The sequence below is a fragment of the Falco peregrinus genome, chromosome 4 (genome assembly GCF_023634155.1).
Source record: "Falco peregrinus isolate bFalPer1 chromosome 4, bFalPer1.pri, whole genome shotgun sequence".
Classification (NCBI taxonomy): domain Eukaryota; kingdom Metazoa; phylum Chordata; class Aves; order Falconiformes; family Falconidae; genus Falco; species Falco peregrinus.
In genome coordinates this window covers 97,300,108-97,317,222 of record NC_073724.1, presented here as the reverse complement: position 1 = coordinate 97,317,222, position 17,115 = coordinate 97,300,108, and the positions used below count along the sequence as shown (strand labels likewise).

The 17,115-nt window shown below is 39.5% G+C and overlaps 1 protein-coding gene across 4 annotated transcripts in view; it reads left to right on the top strand.

The window, feature by feature from the left end:
- The window catches only part of PDS5B (PDS5 cohesin associated factor B), a 115,290-nt gene that overhangs the window by 92,487 nt on the left and 5,688 nt on the right, over nt 1–17,115 (top strand). For 2 of the 4 annotated variants that reach the window (XM_055802045.1, XM_055802043.1), the window contains exons 26-31: nt 4,070–4,184; nt 4,542–4,674; nt 5,478–5,597; nt 5,936–5,998; nt 8,775–8,920; nt 10,911–11,010. In XM_055802045.1, coding sequence (XP_055658020.1) covers nt 4,070–4,184; nt 4,542–4,674; nt 5,478–5,597; nt 5,936–5,998; nt 8,775–8,920; nt 10,911–11,010 — 677 coding nt within the window. Of the gene's footprint in view, nt 1–4,069; nt 4,185–4,541; nt 4,675–5,477; nt 5,598–5,935; nt 5,999–8,774; nt 8,921–10,910; nt 11,017–17,115 lie in introns of all 4 variants that reach the window. The other 2 variants (XM_055802044.1, XM_055802042.1) reach the window with 1 other exon arrangement.

Below are 17,115 nucleotides of genomic sequence, written 5' to 3'. Positions count from 1 at the left end.
TAGGCAGTTCAGGCTGAGTTTATGTAATTCTTTCTTCCCAGTGCCAGCAGTCTGATCGTGGGAATGCTTTGTAAGTTATTAGGGACTGATGTTAGCTATTTTTCTTTTAAAAAATCGCCCCTTTTCCCTTTTTACTTAAAGCTACACACATACAGTATGACAACACTGGTATATAGTCATAGGAAAAAGTAGACCTTTATGAAGAGCTATGACCATTTTGTGTAAGAGGTTTTGAAAGTTTATTTCTTTGGAAGAGCACTGATAGTTTGGTCTTTGTGAAATGAAGGGGATTTTTTCATCTCACCTTAGGATAGACTAAACCTGTTCTCTGAATCTGATCTCACAACTGCTGTCAGATAACTGGTTTCCTTTTGCATTTATATTGGCCATGTCCATCTATGTGTGTCTTACTCCCCTTAGACTTTGATCAGAGAATAAGCCTGTGGAGAAATCCTTTTGCATATTGTTCATTAGACTTGAAAAAGGAAAAAGAGCAGTGCTTTTCTCCCTCCTTGATAACATGTAAAAAAGAAAAATCCAGTTGAGCAAATGCCTTTAAGTCATCGTCAGACTATTCCTCTTGAAAACTCTTTTTAGTTATGTAGAAGGAAAGTATAAGAATTCTCATATGACTAAAAGTAATTGCTAATTTCCTAACTGTATTAAGAGAGATGCTGCAAAGTTACTGTGAAAAATCTGTAGAAGAAATGGAAGAGGAGCCTGGGTGTGTGTGATTGTTTTTATCCACTGGGACTTCAAAGTGTGCAAGACAATTTCTCTTTCTTGCTTGAAAGACTTGAGTGATGCCATTGATTTGATAGGTACTATCATCTGTGAGGCATCTGGACTAAATATAGATTGCAAGATTTTTTGAGGACTGCAATGTTAACTTTGTGACATTCAGATTTACTAATCTGAGATTGTAACAAATACAATGTCTTGGTCTGTTAGCATCTTTAAAAAAAAATATTATTGCAGTAGTACAGCTGAAGCACAGTTATGGTAAAATCATATTATTTAAATGTGTATGTCTCTCCCTCTGTCATTCTCACTACTGGCCATGCAGTAGCTCAGGGTAGTAATGATGGTAGTAGTACCACCTGTGCAAAGCTTCTGCAAAAAAAAATAAAGCTGAGTATCTGCATCTTTGGTTAATGCAGCTACTTTTATGAATCTTTCAAAAATACAATTTTCTGGTATGTTTTTTCTTGAAAACTTGGTACAGGTGAGGAGAATATCTTTCAGATATTTTGGGGGATTTCAATGTTTGTTGGAAAGATGGTAAACTTTTGTATACCTTGCCTGAGGAAAACTTCCTAAGGACTAGTACCAGACAGTAAAATGCCTCTTTCCTCTACACTGACCTTTTAACAAGCTGGCAGGACTTACTGTCATGCCTTTTAAATTCTCTAAATGTTATTCATTGTAGAAACTACTCAAGAAGTAACTTTGTTTATCTGTTACTAGTTTCATCTGGGTAAAGACATGTCTTGCATAGGAATCCTTGTTCTCTAAGGCTGGGCTTTTACTTGCAAGTCAGTAAGTGGAAAAATTACAAGAATAAAGATTAATTTATTTTTAACAAGTCTCTTTCTGAAAGTTTCTTTCCTGAATGCTCTTAAAGGCCTGCCATGAGGGGTTTTGGCACACTGTAGTTTTAAGTGCTAGTGGTCTACTGGTTTATATCCATAGAGCCACCCCACCATTCAGGTTGTGTCTGTCCTCATTAAAAATGAGGAAAGAATGTGTAAATACTTTTTCTTTCTTCCCTTTTTTTTTTTTTTTTTTTTTTTTTTTTTTGGTGGTCATGACAGAGCTTAAATATGTTTCAATATTTGTCCTTTTCCTGTTTTGTTTGGATCTGGTTCACTTTGTTTTCCAGACCCAGCTGGAAGATTACTACTATAGGTATATTAGAAATTGTACAAGGCAGAAATTTAATGAAGAGTTCATGAGCTCTTGGTGAGCATTCTATTGAAGTTGCTAATTAATACAAATAATAGCAGGTTGGTTTGCCTGGGACATGTTTAAGGCAAGCCAATTTTGCTAATGTTCTGAAATCATAATTATGTTCTTTTTCTTCCCTGCCACATCTTTTTGTTGTTGGTTTTGGTTTTTTTTTTGTTTGTGTTTTTTAGTTACACAAACAAGTACTGGCTAAAGTGCAGGACAGTGCTTGAATTAGTGAAGGATGTTTTTAAAGTTTAGTGGAATGTCAATTAAAACATTTAAAAATGCTTTGCAAAGTACACTGGATTTGAATTACATAAATATAGCTTGAAATAGAAAGAAACTGGGTGATTTTATTCTTTCACTTTGGCTTACAGTCTGTGTAGTAACTAGATACTACTATTAATAATTACATCAACTGCAATGGCTGTCTAAGAGTGTATCCTTGGAACTTGACAGCACTATCTTCTGTGAGCCTTTATTAATTTTGAATGCTTTTCTTGCTATTATGAATGAATCCAAGTATTTTATGTAGTCTGTGCGTTATCCGCATTTATGCAGACTTTTAAGAATGGGAAAGATACAGACTTGACTTATGCATGGCAATTTAGTTAGTCTTGTGAAATCTACAATAATGACATAACTATTGTGTGCATAAAATAAATTACCAAGCACATCTCATTTGACCACATGTATTACAGATAAAAATGTCAGTATTCTAAAATATTTTTAAATCGTTTTCAAATTTTACTTATATATAGGAATTTACAGATGTTGATGACTTATTCATAAGCTAATATGGGATAGTTAAAAGCTTACTGAAAGAAAATTTTCCAGACTTGGTCATGTCTTTCATGACCACTGACTAGTTGAAAATTACTTTTTTTTTAATCCCCCTCCCCCCAACCACAGAACCGGGAATTTCCATCCTTTCTTCATATGCACATTCAAGTGTTTATCCATAGACATGTTAATACTGTGCCTTTGCATTTGCCACTCAAGATCAGGTGTGTGTACCATAGTAATATGCACACAACACCAGTGTGCCGTCCTTGCCTGTCATCCTGCCTGTTGCACATGGTACAGGTTTAATAACTGAACTGTGCTGTGCATCTTCCAGCTCCTCTCAGTCACTAGACTAGAGAAAGCAGTGTGGATGTTTTCTGCAAAATGCTTTTTGACTTTAGGTGTACGACTTGTCTTTTTGTTTGTCCTTGCCCTGTGGGGTATAACCTCTTTTTTTCATTCTGATTTTCATCATCAGACTTCGAGACGCTGAAGTGCACTCTGCATAGTGTTGGTTAGCTCAGGAATTTGTTACCTTATGGAATGTGTGTTTTGCAATCATAACTCTGGGAGGGCCTTTGGCAACAAGTGTTACTTTTTGAATCTGTTAGGAAAATGGGCCATCTGACTGTGGTGATGTAGGAAAGACTTTCTCCTGCAGTCTGTGTTTAAGACTACTTGCAGGTCTCAGAGGATGCTAGAAAAAGTTTTGAATGCTTTGTCACGGTTCAGTTGTGCTGCTTTGTTCAAGTGGGATTGAACTTTTCAGACTCAGTCCACTACTACTTTGTTACAGCCTTCATGTTACCTCCTGTCCCTTCTTTAAACAGACAAGGTAGGCTGTGGGTTTGGAGAATGTGGCCATTTGACTGCAAAGACCCTGCAAAGGGCGTTCCTTTCTGTTCTGCTGACCTCAAGTCTGTACACAGCTATGTCCAAAGAAGGAATAGTAGCTTATCCTGCAGTTGTGCTCTTCCACCTCTTGCAGTTAATATGGATTTTGTGATCAATTCTCACTGCTGTTTTTCAGACTGTTTCAGAATGCAGGCTTTGAACTGAAGAAAGGATTGGGAGTAGGGGGTGACTGTAGCTGTATTCTCAAGGTAGCTAGAAAATAGATAGCCTTGTGAGAGGGATACTTAAAAATCTCAATTTTTGCATGCATGAAGCATGGCATATCAACCATCAGATGCAACATCATAAAGAAATGATAGGCCCACATGTGCCTGTACTTTTATCTTAGTGTATGCTGACCTTGAATTTTGTTCTTTCCTTTGTAGAAGCCTGTTTCTTAGTATGTAGTCTTTTGATGCATCTTTCTTCTGCTTTTCAGAGAAACTGTTGTCACTTCTACCAGAGTATGTTGTTCCTTATACTATCCATCTTCTAGCTCATGACCCAGATTATGTCAAAGTCCAGGACATTGAACAACTGAAGGACATTAAAGAGTAAGGCTACTTTTAACAGTGTTATTTCTAGAATTAAAAAAATCTCTTTATTCTAAGTGAAATTTTAATTCATTGTGGTACCCTGATACACTGTCCAGTGCACATAACAATGGCAGTTATTTCTGTAAAATATTGTGAGAAATAGTGTATGTATGCTTTTTTAGTGCTCTGTGATATCTTACAGAGGAAACTTCACTTTCGGGCTCCTCCTACCTTCATTTCTTTTTTCCAAAGGAATTAGTTTCCCAGACTTAGACTGGTTCAAATTCATAATAGTAGTAAAACCTAGAAGTTAACCACTTTATCAAATGTGCTTTTAAAATTTTATTCATGGGTACTACTGCATTTCTCCTTCAGGTGCCTCTGGTTCATACTGGAAATATTGATGGCTAAAAATGAAAACAACAGCCATGCATTTATCAGAAAAATGGTAGAAAATATCAAACAGACTAAGGATGCTCAAGGACCAGATGATCCAAAAATGAATGAAGTAGGTGCTGCTTTTTGATTGGAAATCTCATTTAATTCTGGCTTGCTTCTGGAAATGAGTTGCGTTTTGTTTACACATAAACTTGAAAATGTCTTTCAATAGAATTGTATGTGGGAAATGATACTTCATATACTGCCATAATTATATTTTGTTTAGATGACAATTATTTTCCTATGCTTCACTAGATCTTGGACGTTTGCAAGGGATTTGTAATAGTTTGAAGTCCTTCTGTTTCTGTCTCAGTAAGACTATTAAATCCTAATTTAAAATATATGTAAACTATACATTTTACTGTTTAAATCATCCACTGAAGTGCTTTGTAATATTTAATTTTAAAAGTGCAAGAATAAGCTTATTATAGGAAGAAAAATACATGCATTAGATGTTTCCAGTGTGTATTGTGTAGTGAATGTATCAAACCCTGATCTTGTTTTTGAGGTTTTTTTGCATCATATAATGTGCAGATTTGTCACTTTTCTGCTTTTCCCACAGAGGTGAATTATTATTTTTTTTTAATAAGCTTTGTCTTTGAAACCACGGCACATACTGTTCTGAAGCGTAGAAAGATCATGTTAGCTAGCTCTCTTCAACTGCTGGGCCTACAGTGCTTTTGTCTTTTGCTCCTATGTTTTATTATCCCACAGTACACTGTTTAAGATGCAGGCTAATGTTAAATGTTTAAGGTGATTGCTTTTAAACTGTGTGTTCTCATAGTTCTGTGCTCAAAAGATACTGTCTTTTCTAAATATTTGCAATGAACTTCTAAACTTATTTGTTTTGTTTTTAAATTCTATTACTTACAGAAACTGTACACGGTCTGTGATGTAGCTATGAATATCATTATGTCAAAGAGTACAACATACAGTTTGGAATCCCCTAAAGACCCTGTGCTTCCAGCCAGATATTTTACTCAACCTGACAAGGTATACTTGACGTTTAATTTTTCCCTGAGATAAGTCTGTTCAGATCTTTCTTAGTTGTAATTCAGGGGTTCTTTTGATTGTTTTTGTAATTTCAGACTTCTCCCTATTACAATGTAGTTGAAAATTTATGTGTGTATATGTTTTTGTACACACACTGATTTCTTACCTCCCTGAGATATTCTTGTTCAGGTTTAAAAGTTCAAAAGTGTAAAAGATGTAAAGAAGGTCTTTTGGTATTACTTCCAAAATGTATATATCTTGTTAATCTATTATTGCTTTTTTCTTTTTTCTTTTTTTTTTTTTCCCCCTCCCTTCTCATCCCCCTACCCTCCTTACAGAATTTCAGTAACACAAAAAATTACCTTCCTCCGGAAATGAAGTCTTTTTTCACTCCTGGAAAGGTATGTATGGCAGGGAGGTTTGGGGGATTTTTTGGTGCTGTTCGTGGTTTTGGTTTGGCTTTTATTCCTCTTTCTTTTTCATTTCTTTTTTTTTTTTTCCTTTTTTTTTTTCCTTTTTTTTTTTTTTTTGAGAAAACTGATATGTCGTTAATGAAACACTTAAGTTTAAGAAAATAAATTGTTTCTGCCCAAAAAGTTTATATACCAAATGTTAGTAAAGATGTGGAAAGAGACAGGTAGAAAGGAAAACTGCTGCTGTTTACACCGGGTTGTGGTAACAGTAGGCAAAGCCTGTTGTCTTACTTTTTTTTTTTTTTTAAATATCCATAATATTTGACATTTGACAAGTTCCCAAAATGGTTAATCTTTTTTTCTGTAGAGGACTGCAATATTGCATATGAAGTGACAGCTATGTAAAACGCTAATATAAATGATTTTTAAAAGCACATAAATTAATCTTTGGCAAAGCTCAATACCAGTTTACAGTATCTTACAAGATATCTGGCTGTTCTATGGTTATATTATGGTTATATTTATTCTTTCTAAAAATGTGTGTTGTTGAATGGCAAAGAACAATATTTGTTCTTCAGTAAAACTAAACGCAGGTACTCTTTAGAGTAAAACTAAAGTCTAGTAAAGGAAAAGACAAATTGTAGTTTTTATCTGGATTAATGTGTCCTGTTCTAGACTACAGGAGAACATTCATTTGCTACCTTGCAAAAGAAACAACAGCACTGCATCTTCATTACCCTTAACTTCTGTTGAAGCATTAGCTGAAAGCTAGTGACTTACTAATAGAGGAGAAATGCAAGTTAGGAAAAAGCGCACATGTACAGGCGCGTCTTCTTGATTAGAAGTTGAAAGCCAACATTTTTTCATTGGACTATATATCATCACTGTATTGCACATCTATTTGAAGTCCATGTATTAGATAGAGATTCACTTCTTATTGAAAGGCACAGAAGTTTTTAAAAGGAAGCCGCGTGTCTTCCAGTTTCTGATCAGTAGTCAATATTGTGTCATTCAGTTTCTGACAAAAAATTACTGGTAGTTTGTCCCAAACTTAATATATTACACTATGTACTGTGACAATATTAAAGAAGAAACTTGTTTTGTGGTATCGCAAAAAGTCACAGAATCACAGAGTGTTTGAGGATGGAGCTCTGGAGGTCCTCTAGTCCAAAGCTCTTGTTCTCTCAGAGTTTCCTCAAATGAGAAATGCTTCAGTCCCGTCTTCATCTTCGTGGCCCTTTGCTGGACTCTCTCCAGTAGCTTCATCTCTCTCATCTATCCTAACATAAATTCTTTTGAACCCTAAGGTAGCTTTTATTATTTATTATATTTTTATATTTTAAATTTCTAGTGCCAGGTACTCCAGCACCTTTCTTGTTGTTCTGAAATTTTGTAACAAACAGAAGAAGTGTATTTGACCACCAAAAATTTTAGTTGCTTTACCATCATGAAAGTAACACGAATTGTGAGTTGGTCTAGGGAGTCTCATTTTTGGGAACGGAAGATTAGCTTGAGTGGGTTGTTAGTGGGGATGATACAAGCACGGAACAGCATCTGAGGGCAGCAAAGCTTTGAGTGTAGGTTCTGTGGTAAGGGAGGAGCTGTTCGTGCAGCCCTGTTAACATTAGTCCCTCCTTAGTAGGAAGCCCACTCCAGTGTGAATTTGAACATACCTCTTCTTTTGAGCTCTTTCTATATTTTTTTATTGATTAATGTTAAGTTCTAAACTCATAGATGTACATTCTTAAACTGGATTTTGTTCTCCAAGGTTTATTTTTGGAAGGGATATGCTGTTTTTCTTGTACTCGGTGCAGAGAGAATCTTTGGTGTAAGTGTAAAATTCCCTCTGGCTATAAAAGTATAACCAGCACATCCATGGTGCGTATCTCAGAAAAAGTGACATGCAAAGCTGCTATGATGTGCTTGTTGAACTTTTTATTTTTCAGCTGTTGCTAACTTCAAACATAGTTAAACTTTAATATTGAAATAGAAGACGCATCGTCCTAGATAATGAGAAACATAGGGAATGGTCTTTAAATCAATGTTTTTGTACGTGGGTGTTTGGCATAAAGGTGTATTCTCTTTAGAAGTAACTGAACTCTTTCGGCTCTCTCAAAAGTTAGTATAAGCTGGAGGTATTTGGCATGTCTGAAAGATAATCCAGTTAAATGAATAACCTGAAGCTTACCAGTGTCTGGAAGTTTTGGCACCTACTAAAAGCCTGGCATTTTTAAACCTGTGCATGAAGTATCAGAGTCTTCTCCACAGTGTTTGATTTTTGAGATTCTCATTCATTGCCAGTTGAAAATAGTGTGGTTTGCCATTACAGTTAAGCCAGTTTAATGGGTTCTTTGCTGAAAGGGCTGTCCTACTGCTATTTCTGTTTTGCCAGTACAGATGCTTGCCTAATCCAAATGGTGAGCTGGATCAGGCAGCTAGATCAGCAGAAAGGAAACTGCACAAAAAGTGCTGAAGGGGCTTATTGCAAGGTCAGGTGAGCACCCAGTACTACCAATGAGAAGAGGACAGAATATAAGCATAGAGAGAATACCACCATTTTTGGTGGCAGCTAGCTATTAGATTACAGCTTTGTCAGCTTCCTTTTGGTGTCTGTTGTAACTTTCATATGCAAATGTTTATTGCTTTGTGTTAAAATTAAGATACTGATTGCAAAAAGTGAAATCTGTAAAAATGTAAATACTGTACATGTTAACAATATCTAAATGTGTAGCTTGAAATAAAGGAAATATATTTTTGGTTTCAGCCCAAAGCAGCCAATGTTCTTGGAGCAGTTAATAAGCCTCTTTCGTCAGCAGGCAAGCAGTCTCAATCCAAATCTTCACGAATGGAAACTGTAAGCAATGCCAGCAGCAGTTCAAATCCAAGCTCTCCAGGAAGGATCAAAGGGAGGTTGGTAGACAACAAAGGAGCTTTGATATTTCAAGTATTTGTAATGGAAACTTTGAATTTTTCTAGAATGTTTTCTAAGTGAGAAACAGAATTCTATTATCTTATTTGAAGTAAAGTTATAGTACCATGTTGGTGTAACTGAAACCATGAATTCGGCTTTCTAACCCCAGAAATAAATTTGCTTTAAAAAACCCCAACAACCTAGAATCAAATCACATCCAAATTTGGCTGTAGGATGGAAGGAGAGCCTCATGTTTATTTTATAGAGAGATATATAATCCCCCGACATGTGTGTATGTTTATACACGCATATATACAAATGTGTATGTATGCATACATCTGCAGTTCCTGGCAACCTGGCGGCCTGCTGTAATATTAACAACGTATCATAGACAGTGAGGACTGCTAGGCCACTGTGGTGATCCCACGTGACTTCTTCCTCTCTAAATTCGTTCTGGACTTTGCAGATGAATATGTTTGGATGGTAGATTCCTTCTGTAATAGAGAGGGGAATGTACCGTAATGCTACAGAAGCTGTCTTCTAGTTAGCTGTCTTTAAAAACCGTAGCTTGTTCTGTGTCAATTTTTTAGATTACTCTTTAGTTACTGTATCTTCATATGTTAATTTTGTAACTACAAGTCACATTATCAATTTTCTTTTCCAGACACTTAGGGGTTGTATAGTGCCCACTATTCATACTTTCTCACATTCCTTCAAGACTGTGAGGAAATGTTATGTTTGGAAATAACATTTCTCATTTGGTACTTCTGTGGCTATTTAATATATAGTATCAATTATAAATATAATGTAGTGTTTTACCAGGTGTACTCAACTACATGGAAGAGTTCAAGAGTCCACAGAAAGGCTTATTTATTACAAGTCATGCAGGTTCACATGCTGAAATACATTATTGGCTACAGACAGGTTGGAGTCCAGATTGTTCTCTGTTTCTAGCAAAATGAATCCGAGACCAATACTGTTCTACCCCCAGTTCATTTAAAAAAAAACAACTAAAATGCTGCACTTGCAGCCTGATATGTTGCGTCATTTTCATGATCTCCCCAGTTCACCTAAGTTAAACTCATTAGCGTTTTGCATGGAGGTACCAAAGAAGAAAAGTCCTGTAGAAGTGATGGTAATTATTTGGTATGCATGGCATTTCCAGTTCAGTCTGACTGAAAATATACTGGCGAGCTTGCATCTGTTAAGACTATGTATAAAAACTGAGCTTCCAATTACATCACAGTTATTACAGATGTTATACTTGGAGTGAGAACATCTTTCTCGGTCTATGCCGTGCCCGGGCCAGGGAGTTAACAGTTTGTATGTTTGAATAACACTTTCCATTCAGTGCATAGCATATTTCTTTTCATTGAAAAACATGCCTGTTGTCTAAAAATGTTGCTTCTACCTGCCCCAGCACAGATGCAATGAAATTAATGAGTATTGGTGTTTGTATATGTCGTTTTATCTGTGGGCCTCAGTGTACCTCAGGAGGTACTATTGTCCACATTTACATAACGTAGAAACTGAAATAAAAATGAAATGTGGCTCTAACAACAGAAACCTGAGGGATGAACTGGTCTCTGAAATTTAGATCTGCCGGTTTATTGCCTAAACCTCGCCACAGGCAGGTGTGCATGCTTTGGCTGGTCTGTCTGTGGGGAGCTTTGATTGGTATAGGGAAGTGTATGCAGATCTCTTGAAACTCAGTAAGGTGCTTCTGTTTCAAAAAGCTGCTTATCTTTCCCTGCAAAGAAAGAAAATTCAGCTTGGCTTACCATTGACACCTTTATCCTGAGATTTAGATGTTCTGGCTTGTGATATATGGTGGCTATAGTAGCCAGAGTAAAAGTTTTTTTTCTGCCAGATTGTACATGGTTTAGGAGTAGATTGACTTGTGAAGATTGTTGTTCTTGATATATTTTTTTTTTAATGATTTCCCACTGTGTTATAATAATGAGGAAAATAAATGTTTATTTGTTCTAGGCTTGACAGTACTGAAATGGACCACAGTGAAAATGAAGAATTCACGCTGGCTTCGCCCTTACCAGGGAAGAAAACTGACAAAAGGGACGACTCTGATCTTGTAAGGGTGAGCTGTTTGGTTGCATTGCAGATCTTTCACTTTAAGGACTTTAAAACAAAAATGAATGTGGTGGTACTTGATGTCATTCAAGAAAATATGCTGAAACATGAAACTGAGTTAATGTTATAAACTACTGGAAAATGTGCTTAGTTGGATGTGAAAATGCAATGAAAAAAAGGGTTGTTTGTCTGTTTTTCATAAAATCATTTAGGTTGTAAAGGACCCTCAAGATCAGAGTCCAACCATTAACCCAGCACTGCCAAGTCCACCACTAAACCAGGCCCCTAAGCACCACAACTACAAGTCTTCTAAACACCTCCAAGGATGGTGACTCAACCACCTCCCTGGGCAGCCTGTTCCAGTGCTTGACCACCTTTTCAGTGAAGACAGTTTTCCCAATATCCAATCTAAACCTCCCCTGGTGCAACTTGAAGCAGTTTTCTCCTGTTGCTTGTCACTGTCTTGATTTAACCCCAGCTGGCAGCTAAGCACCATGCAGCTGCTCAGTTACTCCCCTCCTACAGTGGGATGGGGGAGAGAATCAGAGGGGTAAAAGAGAAAACTCATGGGTTGAGATAAAGACAGTTTAATAGGTAAAGCAAAAGCCACACATGCAAGCAGGGCAAAACAAGGAATTCATTCACCACTTCCCACTGGCAGGCCGCTGTTCAGCCATTCCAGGAAAGCAGAGCTCCATCATGCGTAACGGTTACTTGGGAAGACAAACACCATCACTCTGAGCGTTGTCCCCCCCCCCCCACTTCCTTCTTCATTCCCCTCTTTTATATATTCAGCATGACATTCTACGGTATGGAATATCCCTTTGGCTAGTCTGGGTCAGTTGCACCGACTGTGTCCCCTACCTGTTTCTCAGTTGCAGGGCCTGAGAAACTGACAAAATCCTTAACTTAGTATAAACATTACCCAGCAACAACTACAAACATCAGTGTGTTATCAACATTATTCTCACACCAAGGCCAACACACAGCACTGCACCAGCTACTAAGAAGAAAATTAACTGTGTCCCAGCCAAAACCAGGACAGTTACTTGGGAGAAGAGACTGACCCCCACCTTCCTATAACCTCTTACACGTAGCTGGTAAGAGCGGTCCCCTGTGGGCCGCCTCCTCTCCAGGCTCAACAACCCCAGTTCCTTCAGCAACTCCACATCAGACTTGTGCCCCAGCCCCTTCCCCAGCCCCGCTGCCCTTCTCTGGACACGCTCCAGCCCCTCGACGTCCCTCCTGCAGCGAGGGGCCCAACACTGAACACAGGATTCAAGGTGCGGCCTCACCAGTGCTGCTGAGTACAGGGGGATGATCACCTCCCTTATCCTGCTGGCCATGCTTTTTCTGATATAAGCCAGGATGCTAGTGGCCTTCTTGGCCACGTGGGCACACTGCCAGCTGATACCTAGCTGGCTGTCCATGCCACCCCCCAGATCCTTTTCCTCCAGGCAGTTTTCCAGCCGCTCTTCCCCAAACCTGTAGAGTTGCGTGGAGTTGTTGTGCCCCAGGTGCAGGGCCCGGCACTGAGCCTGGTTGAGCCTCATACATTGGCCTTGGCCCGTCGGCCCAGCCTGCCCAGACCCCTCTGCAGAGCCTTCCAGCCCTCCAGCAGAACAACACTCCCCCCCCAGCTTGATGATGTCTGCCAACTTACTGAGGGTGCACTCGATCCCCTCGTCCAGCTCATGGATAAAGAGATGAAACAGGACTGGCCCCAACACTGAGCCCTGGGGAGCACCACTTGTGACCGGCCATCAGTGGGATGTAACTCCGTTTGCCACCACTCTTAGGGCTGAGCCAGCCAGCCAGCTTCTAAGCCAGCATAGAGTGCACCCACCCGCGCTGTGAGCAGCCAGTTTCTCCAGGAGAATGCTGTGGGAAATGGTCTCAAAGGCTTTACTAAGGTCCAGGTAGACAACATCCACAGCCTTTCCCTCCTCACTCACTATGCAGGTCACCTTGTCACAGAAGGAGGTCAGGTTTGTCAAGCAGGACCTGCCTTTCATAACCCCATGGCTGGCTGGGCTTGATCCCCCGGTTGTCCTGTACATGCCAAGTGATGGCACTCAAGATGACCCGCTCCACAACCTTCCCTGGCACCAAGGTCAGGCTGACAGGCCTGTAGTACTCTGGATCCTCCTTCCAACCCTTGTAGATGGGTGTCACATTTGCTGACTTCCAGCTGACCAGGATCTCCCCAGTCAGCCAGGACTGCTGATAAATGATTGAAAATGGCTTGGTGAGCCCTTCCATCAGCTCCCTCAGTACCCTCGGGTGGGTCCCATCCAACCCCATAGACTTGTGTGTGTCTAAGCAGTGCAGCAGGTCACTGACCATTTCCCCTTGGCTTGTGGGGGCTTCATTCTGCTCCCTGTCCCTGTCTTCCAGCTCAGGGGTTGGGTACCCAGAGAACTTTACTATAGAAAGTTTCTTTACTATAGAAAGCTGAGGCAGAGAGGGCCTGTGTGTGCATTACTTTTGCATTGTACTGACAGTTCCTGTAATCTTTCAAGGTTATCAGTTACAATTTGCAGGATATTGGTAGTATTGATGGGTAGATTTTGCTGGAGCTAGGTGGATGAGAATTAGTCTGCAATTTGTCTCATTCTCAGGGTTTGTTGGTGAAACATTTGGGATCATGTTCAAGTTGATAGCTTCCTTGGACGACTTTTCTCCAATTCAGCATTTATTTTTTTTTTTGCATATGCTTGACTTTTACTTTAAATACAGCTTTGGAAGAATTAATTGGATTAGTTTGAGAATGATCAACTGTACTGGAGTTTTGGAAGAGCAGTTTAACCTGTCTGAAATTTTAGATTGCCTTCTGAGGTTGTAGAAGTTTGTATCATACATGGTTTCTTGCTTGTAGCTAGCAAAGTGATAATACCTCAGTTTTGATGCATTATAGTTCTCGCCTTTTTTTTGTACTGTCCCGTCACTGGTGCTAAGGTCTCTTTTTTCCAGCCAGATGTGTCTTCCTTTCAACAGCGTTAAGGAATAGCAACTGTTACTTCTCTGGTTACCTAGAATACCAAGAGGGCATCATGGTTCGACATTTGATTTAGAATTCAAGGAAGAGTTTATCTGAATAGCCATATGGATTCTGTTTTCTTGCATGCAACTTGTACCGCAGCGAAGGCAGGAAAAAGCTTGGTTCTGAATGCCAGGTATCACAAGTAGAGGTTGCAGCGTGACTTTAAAGCTGTCTGGTTGGTGTTACATGGTCTGCAGCAGGCTTTTAGGGCAGAGTAAGCTAACTAACTGATACTTACAGACAAATACAATGCAGTATGATGTAAAATAGCCTTAATCACTAAGAAGCACATTGCCTTTGCTGTTAAATAAACTGTTCTGTGAGAATAGTGAACCCCAAGGGGTATCAGGATGGTGTCCTTGCTATGCTCTTTTACAGTGGTAGGATCATTCAGGGGAAATTACATGTATGTGTCTCAGAGAGGTTGTGAATGACCACTGACCAAGGCCTTTGAGAGTGGTAGGCCTCCAAAAGTGGTGGCCTTGTCCTTACTAATGGATTTCTGTATTTCTGTAGATCAGTATTGTTAAAGGTTCCTAATGAAGATATAACAAATTATTTTTACTTTCACTCAGATGTAGTGCTTTAATATCTTAATGAAACTATAGACAAGCTAAATATTGTCTCAAGCAGTTTTTACACCTGTATCAGAATACAGAAAAATAAACCACTGAAGAAAATTGTAATTGTATTGTAGTTCTGAGAGCAGTTCAAATAATAAGAATTTCATATACCACTAGTAAACGATGATTCCTTGTGCCTTAATGATAGTTGGCAGTCTGTAAGTTTTGTTGTCCTTGGGGTATGCGTCAAAAAGCAATGATACGAACAATCGATTTGTTATAATTGGACTTTTAAGAATGCATTAAGGCTGTCCTATACCTGCTGTCACTGCTGTTTTATTTTTTTGACTCTCTGACATTTCTCTGTTCTGTCATTACGTCAGTCTGTTGCATTTTTCTAGGTTGCTTGGCCATAAGCTACTAACTAGTAAAAACATTCTGAATTTTTGTTTGTCTTGAAGTGTAAATAAACATCTTATACTGTGACATCTTGTGGGAAAAGCAAGCTGGCTTATAGCAAAATCAGAAAAATGAGGAATCTTTTGTCAAAAAAATAACACTTCTGATCCTTCCTGTATCAATCTGCATTTCAGCTGTAAAGCTTGAAAAGTCTGGGAGTCCTAACAGCTGCTGGCATGCAATTTATGTTTAGAAGCATTAGGTTGAGTAGGTAACTGACAAAGCTAAGTGATAAAGTGAATACAGTTCAGTATTTAAAATTAATTTTGAAGGCATTTGTATTTCACTTTGAATATGTAAGCAAGCTGCTTAAGGTCATTGGTTCAGAACTCCTTGTTGGTGTTGTGGAGCTGGGGAGCGGATTATAGCAAGCATTAACTGAGAAGCAGAATTTTAATTGGGGAGCAGAAGGGCCCATGTTTTAAAGATCTCACTATTCAGGATGTTTGTCCAGATAGTAACATGTTAGTTCTAAAGTTGTAGGACAGTGTTTAACCCGAGGGAGAAACTATACTTTGTAACTTGCCTACAACTGCTTACCTAGTAAAAGCAGCTGCAGTGACAGATGTGCACAACCACTGCAAAAGCAAATAGAACAGGGAGTAAACAAGGATATCAGTGATCTAGATCAACAGTTTCATCACTGAAGTCATGAACTGACACAAGGTGACATCATTGTTCAAATATTTTTCTTATTTTCTTCTAGTGTAATTATTGTCCTTCAATTTCTTTTAAGTTGGTTTGGGTTTTGAGTGGCATAACTGTCATTATGTAGATTAAATTGCAACGGGTAAATACTAATAAATGAGTGTTTGTATGTGTTGAAATCCAGTAATGTCAGTTTCAAGTAGACATTGCGATGAAACTGAAATTCTGTAAGTATTTAGACTTTTGGACCATGAAATGGTCCAAAATGAATGGTCATGGTCCCCATGAAATGGTGAATTTTTTCCACAAGTAGGGTTGATAGGAGTCTTTCTTCTGGCCCTAATAGCTGCATATTGAAATCTTTGCATTCTTTATGGCTCTTTATTGTGCGCTTAGTGAACTAAAGCATGGAGAGATGAAGGAATAGCTTCTGTTCTGAAACTTATGATTCAGAAAGGGTTCTGCCTTTCTTGATATAATTGAGGGAAGAGACATCATCCAGAGGGATCTTGCCAGACTTGAGGAGTGGGTCCATGTGAACCTCATGAGCTCAGCAAGGCCAAGTGCAAGGTCCTGCACCTGACTCGGGGCCATCCCCACCACCAGTACAGACTGGGGGGGGTGAAGGGATTGAGAGCAGCCCTGCAGAGGAGGACTCGGGGCCACCGGTGGACGAAGAATTGGACGTGAACCAGCAATTTGGGCCTGCAGCCCAGAAAGCCAACTGCATCCGTGGATGCACCAAAAGCAGCGTGGCCAGCAGGTCAAGGAGGGTGACTTTGCCCCTCTGCTCTGGTGAGACCCCACCTGCGGTCCCGCGTCCAGCTCTGGGGTCCCCATTACAAGACAGACACGGAGCTGCTGGAGCGGGTCCAGAGGAGAGGGCCGCAAAAAGCAGCCAGGGGTTGGAACACCTCTCCTGTGAGGAAACACTGGGAGAGTTGGCGTGGTTCAGCCTGGAGAAGGCTCCAGGGAGACCTTATTGAGGCCTGTCGATACAAGCCCCCTTCGTGTAAGAAAGACTGAGAGAGACTTGTTACCAGGGCCTGTAGTGCCAGGACAAGGGACAACAGTTTTAAACCAAAAGCGGGAAGGTTTAGATTGGACATAAGGGAGAGCTTTTTTACAGTGAGGGGGGTAGGATACTGGCACAGGTTGCCCAGAGCAGCTGTGGCTGCCCCATCCCTGGAGGTGTTCAAGGCCAGGCTGGACGGGGCTTTGAGCAGCCTGGTCTAGTGGGAGGTGTCCCTGCCCATGGCAGGGGGGTTGGAATGAGGCGATCTTTAGGGGTCCCTTCAGACCCAGACTATTCCATAATTGATAAAAATGCAGTTACGGATATTCTAGCCAATTGTGTTTGACAACAGCTGAGGATACAAATGAGGAAGACATC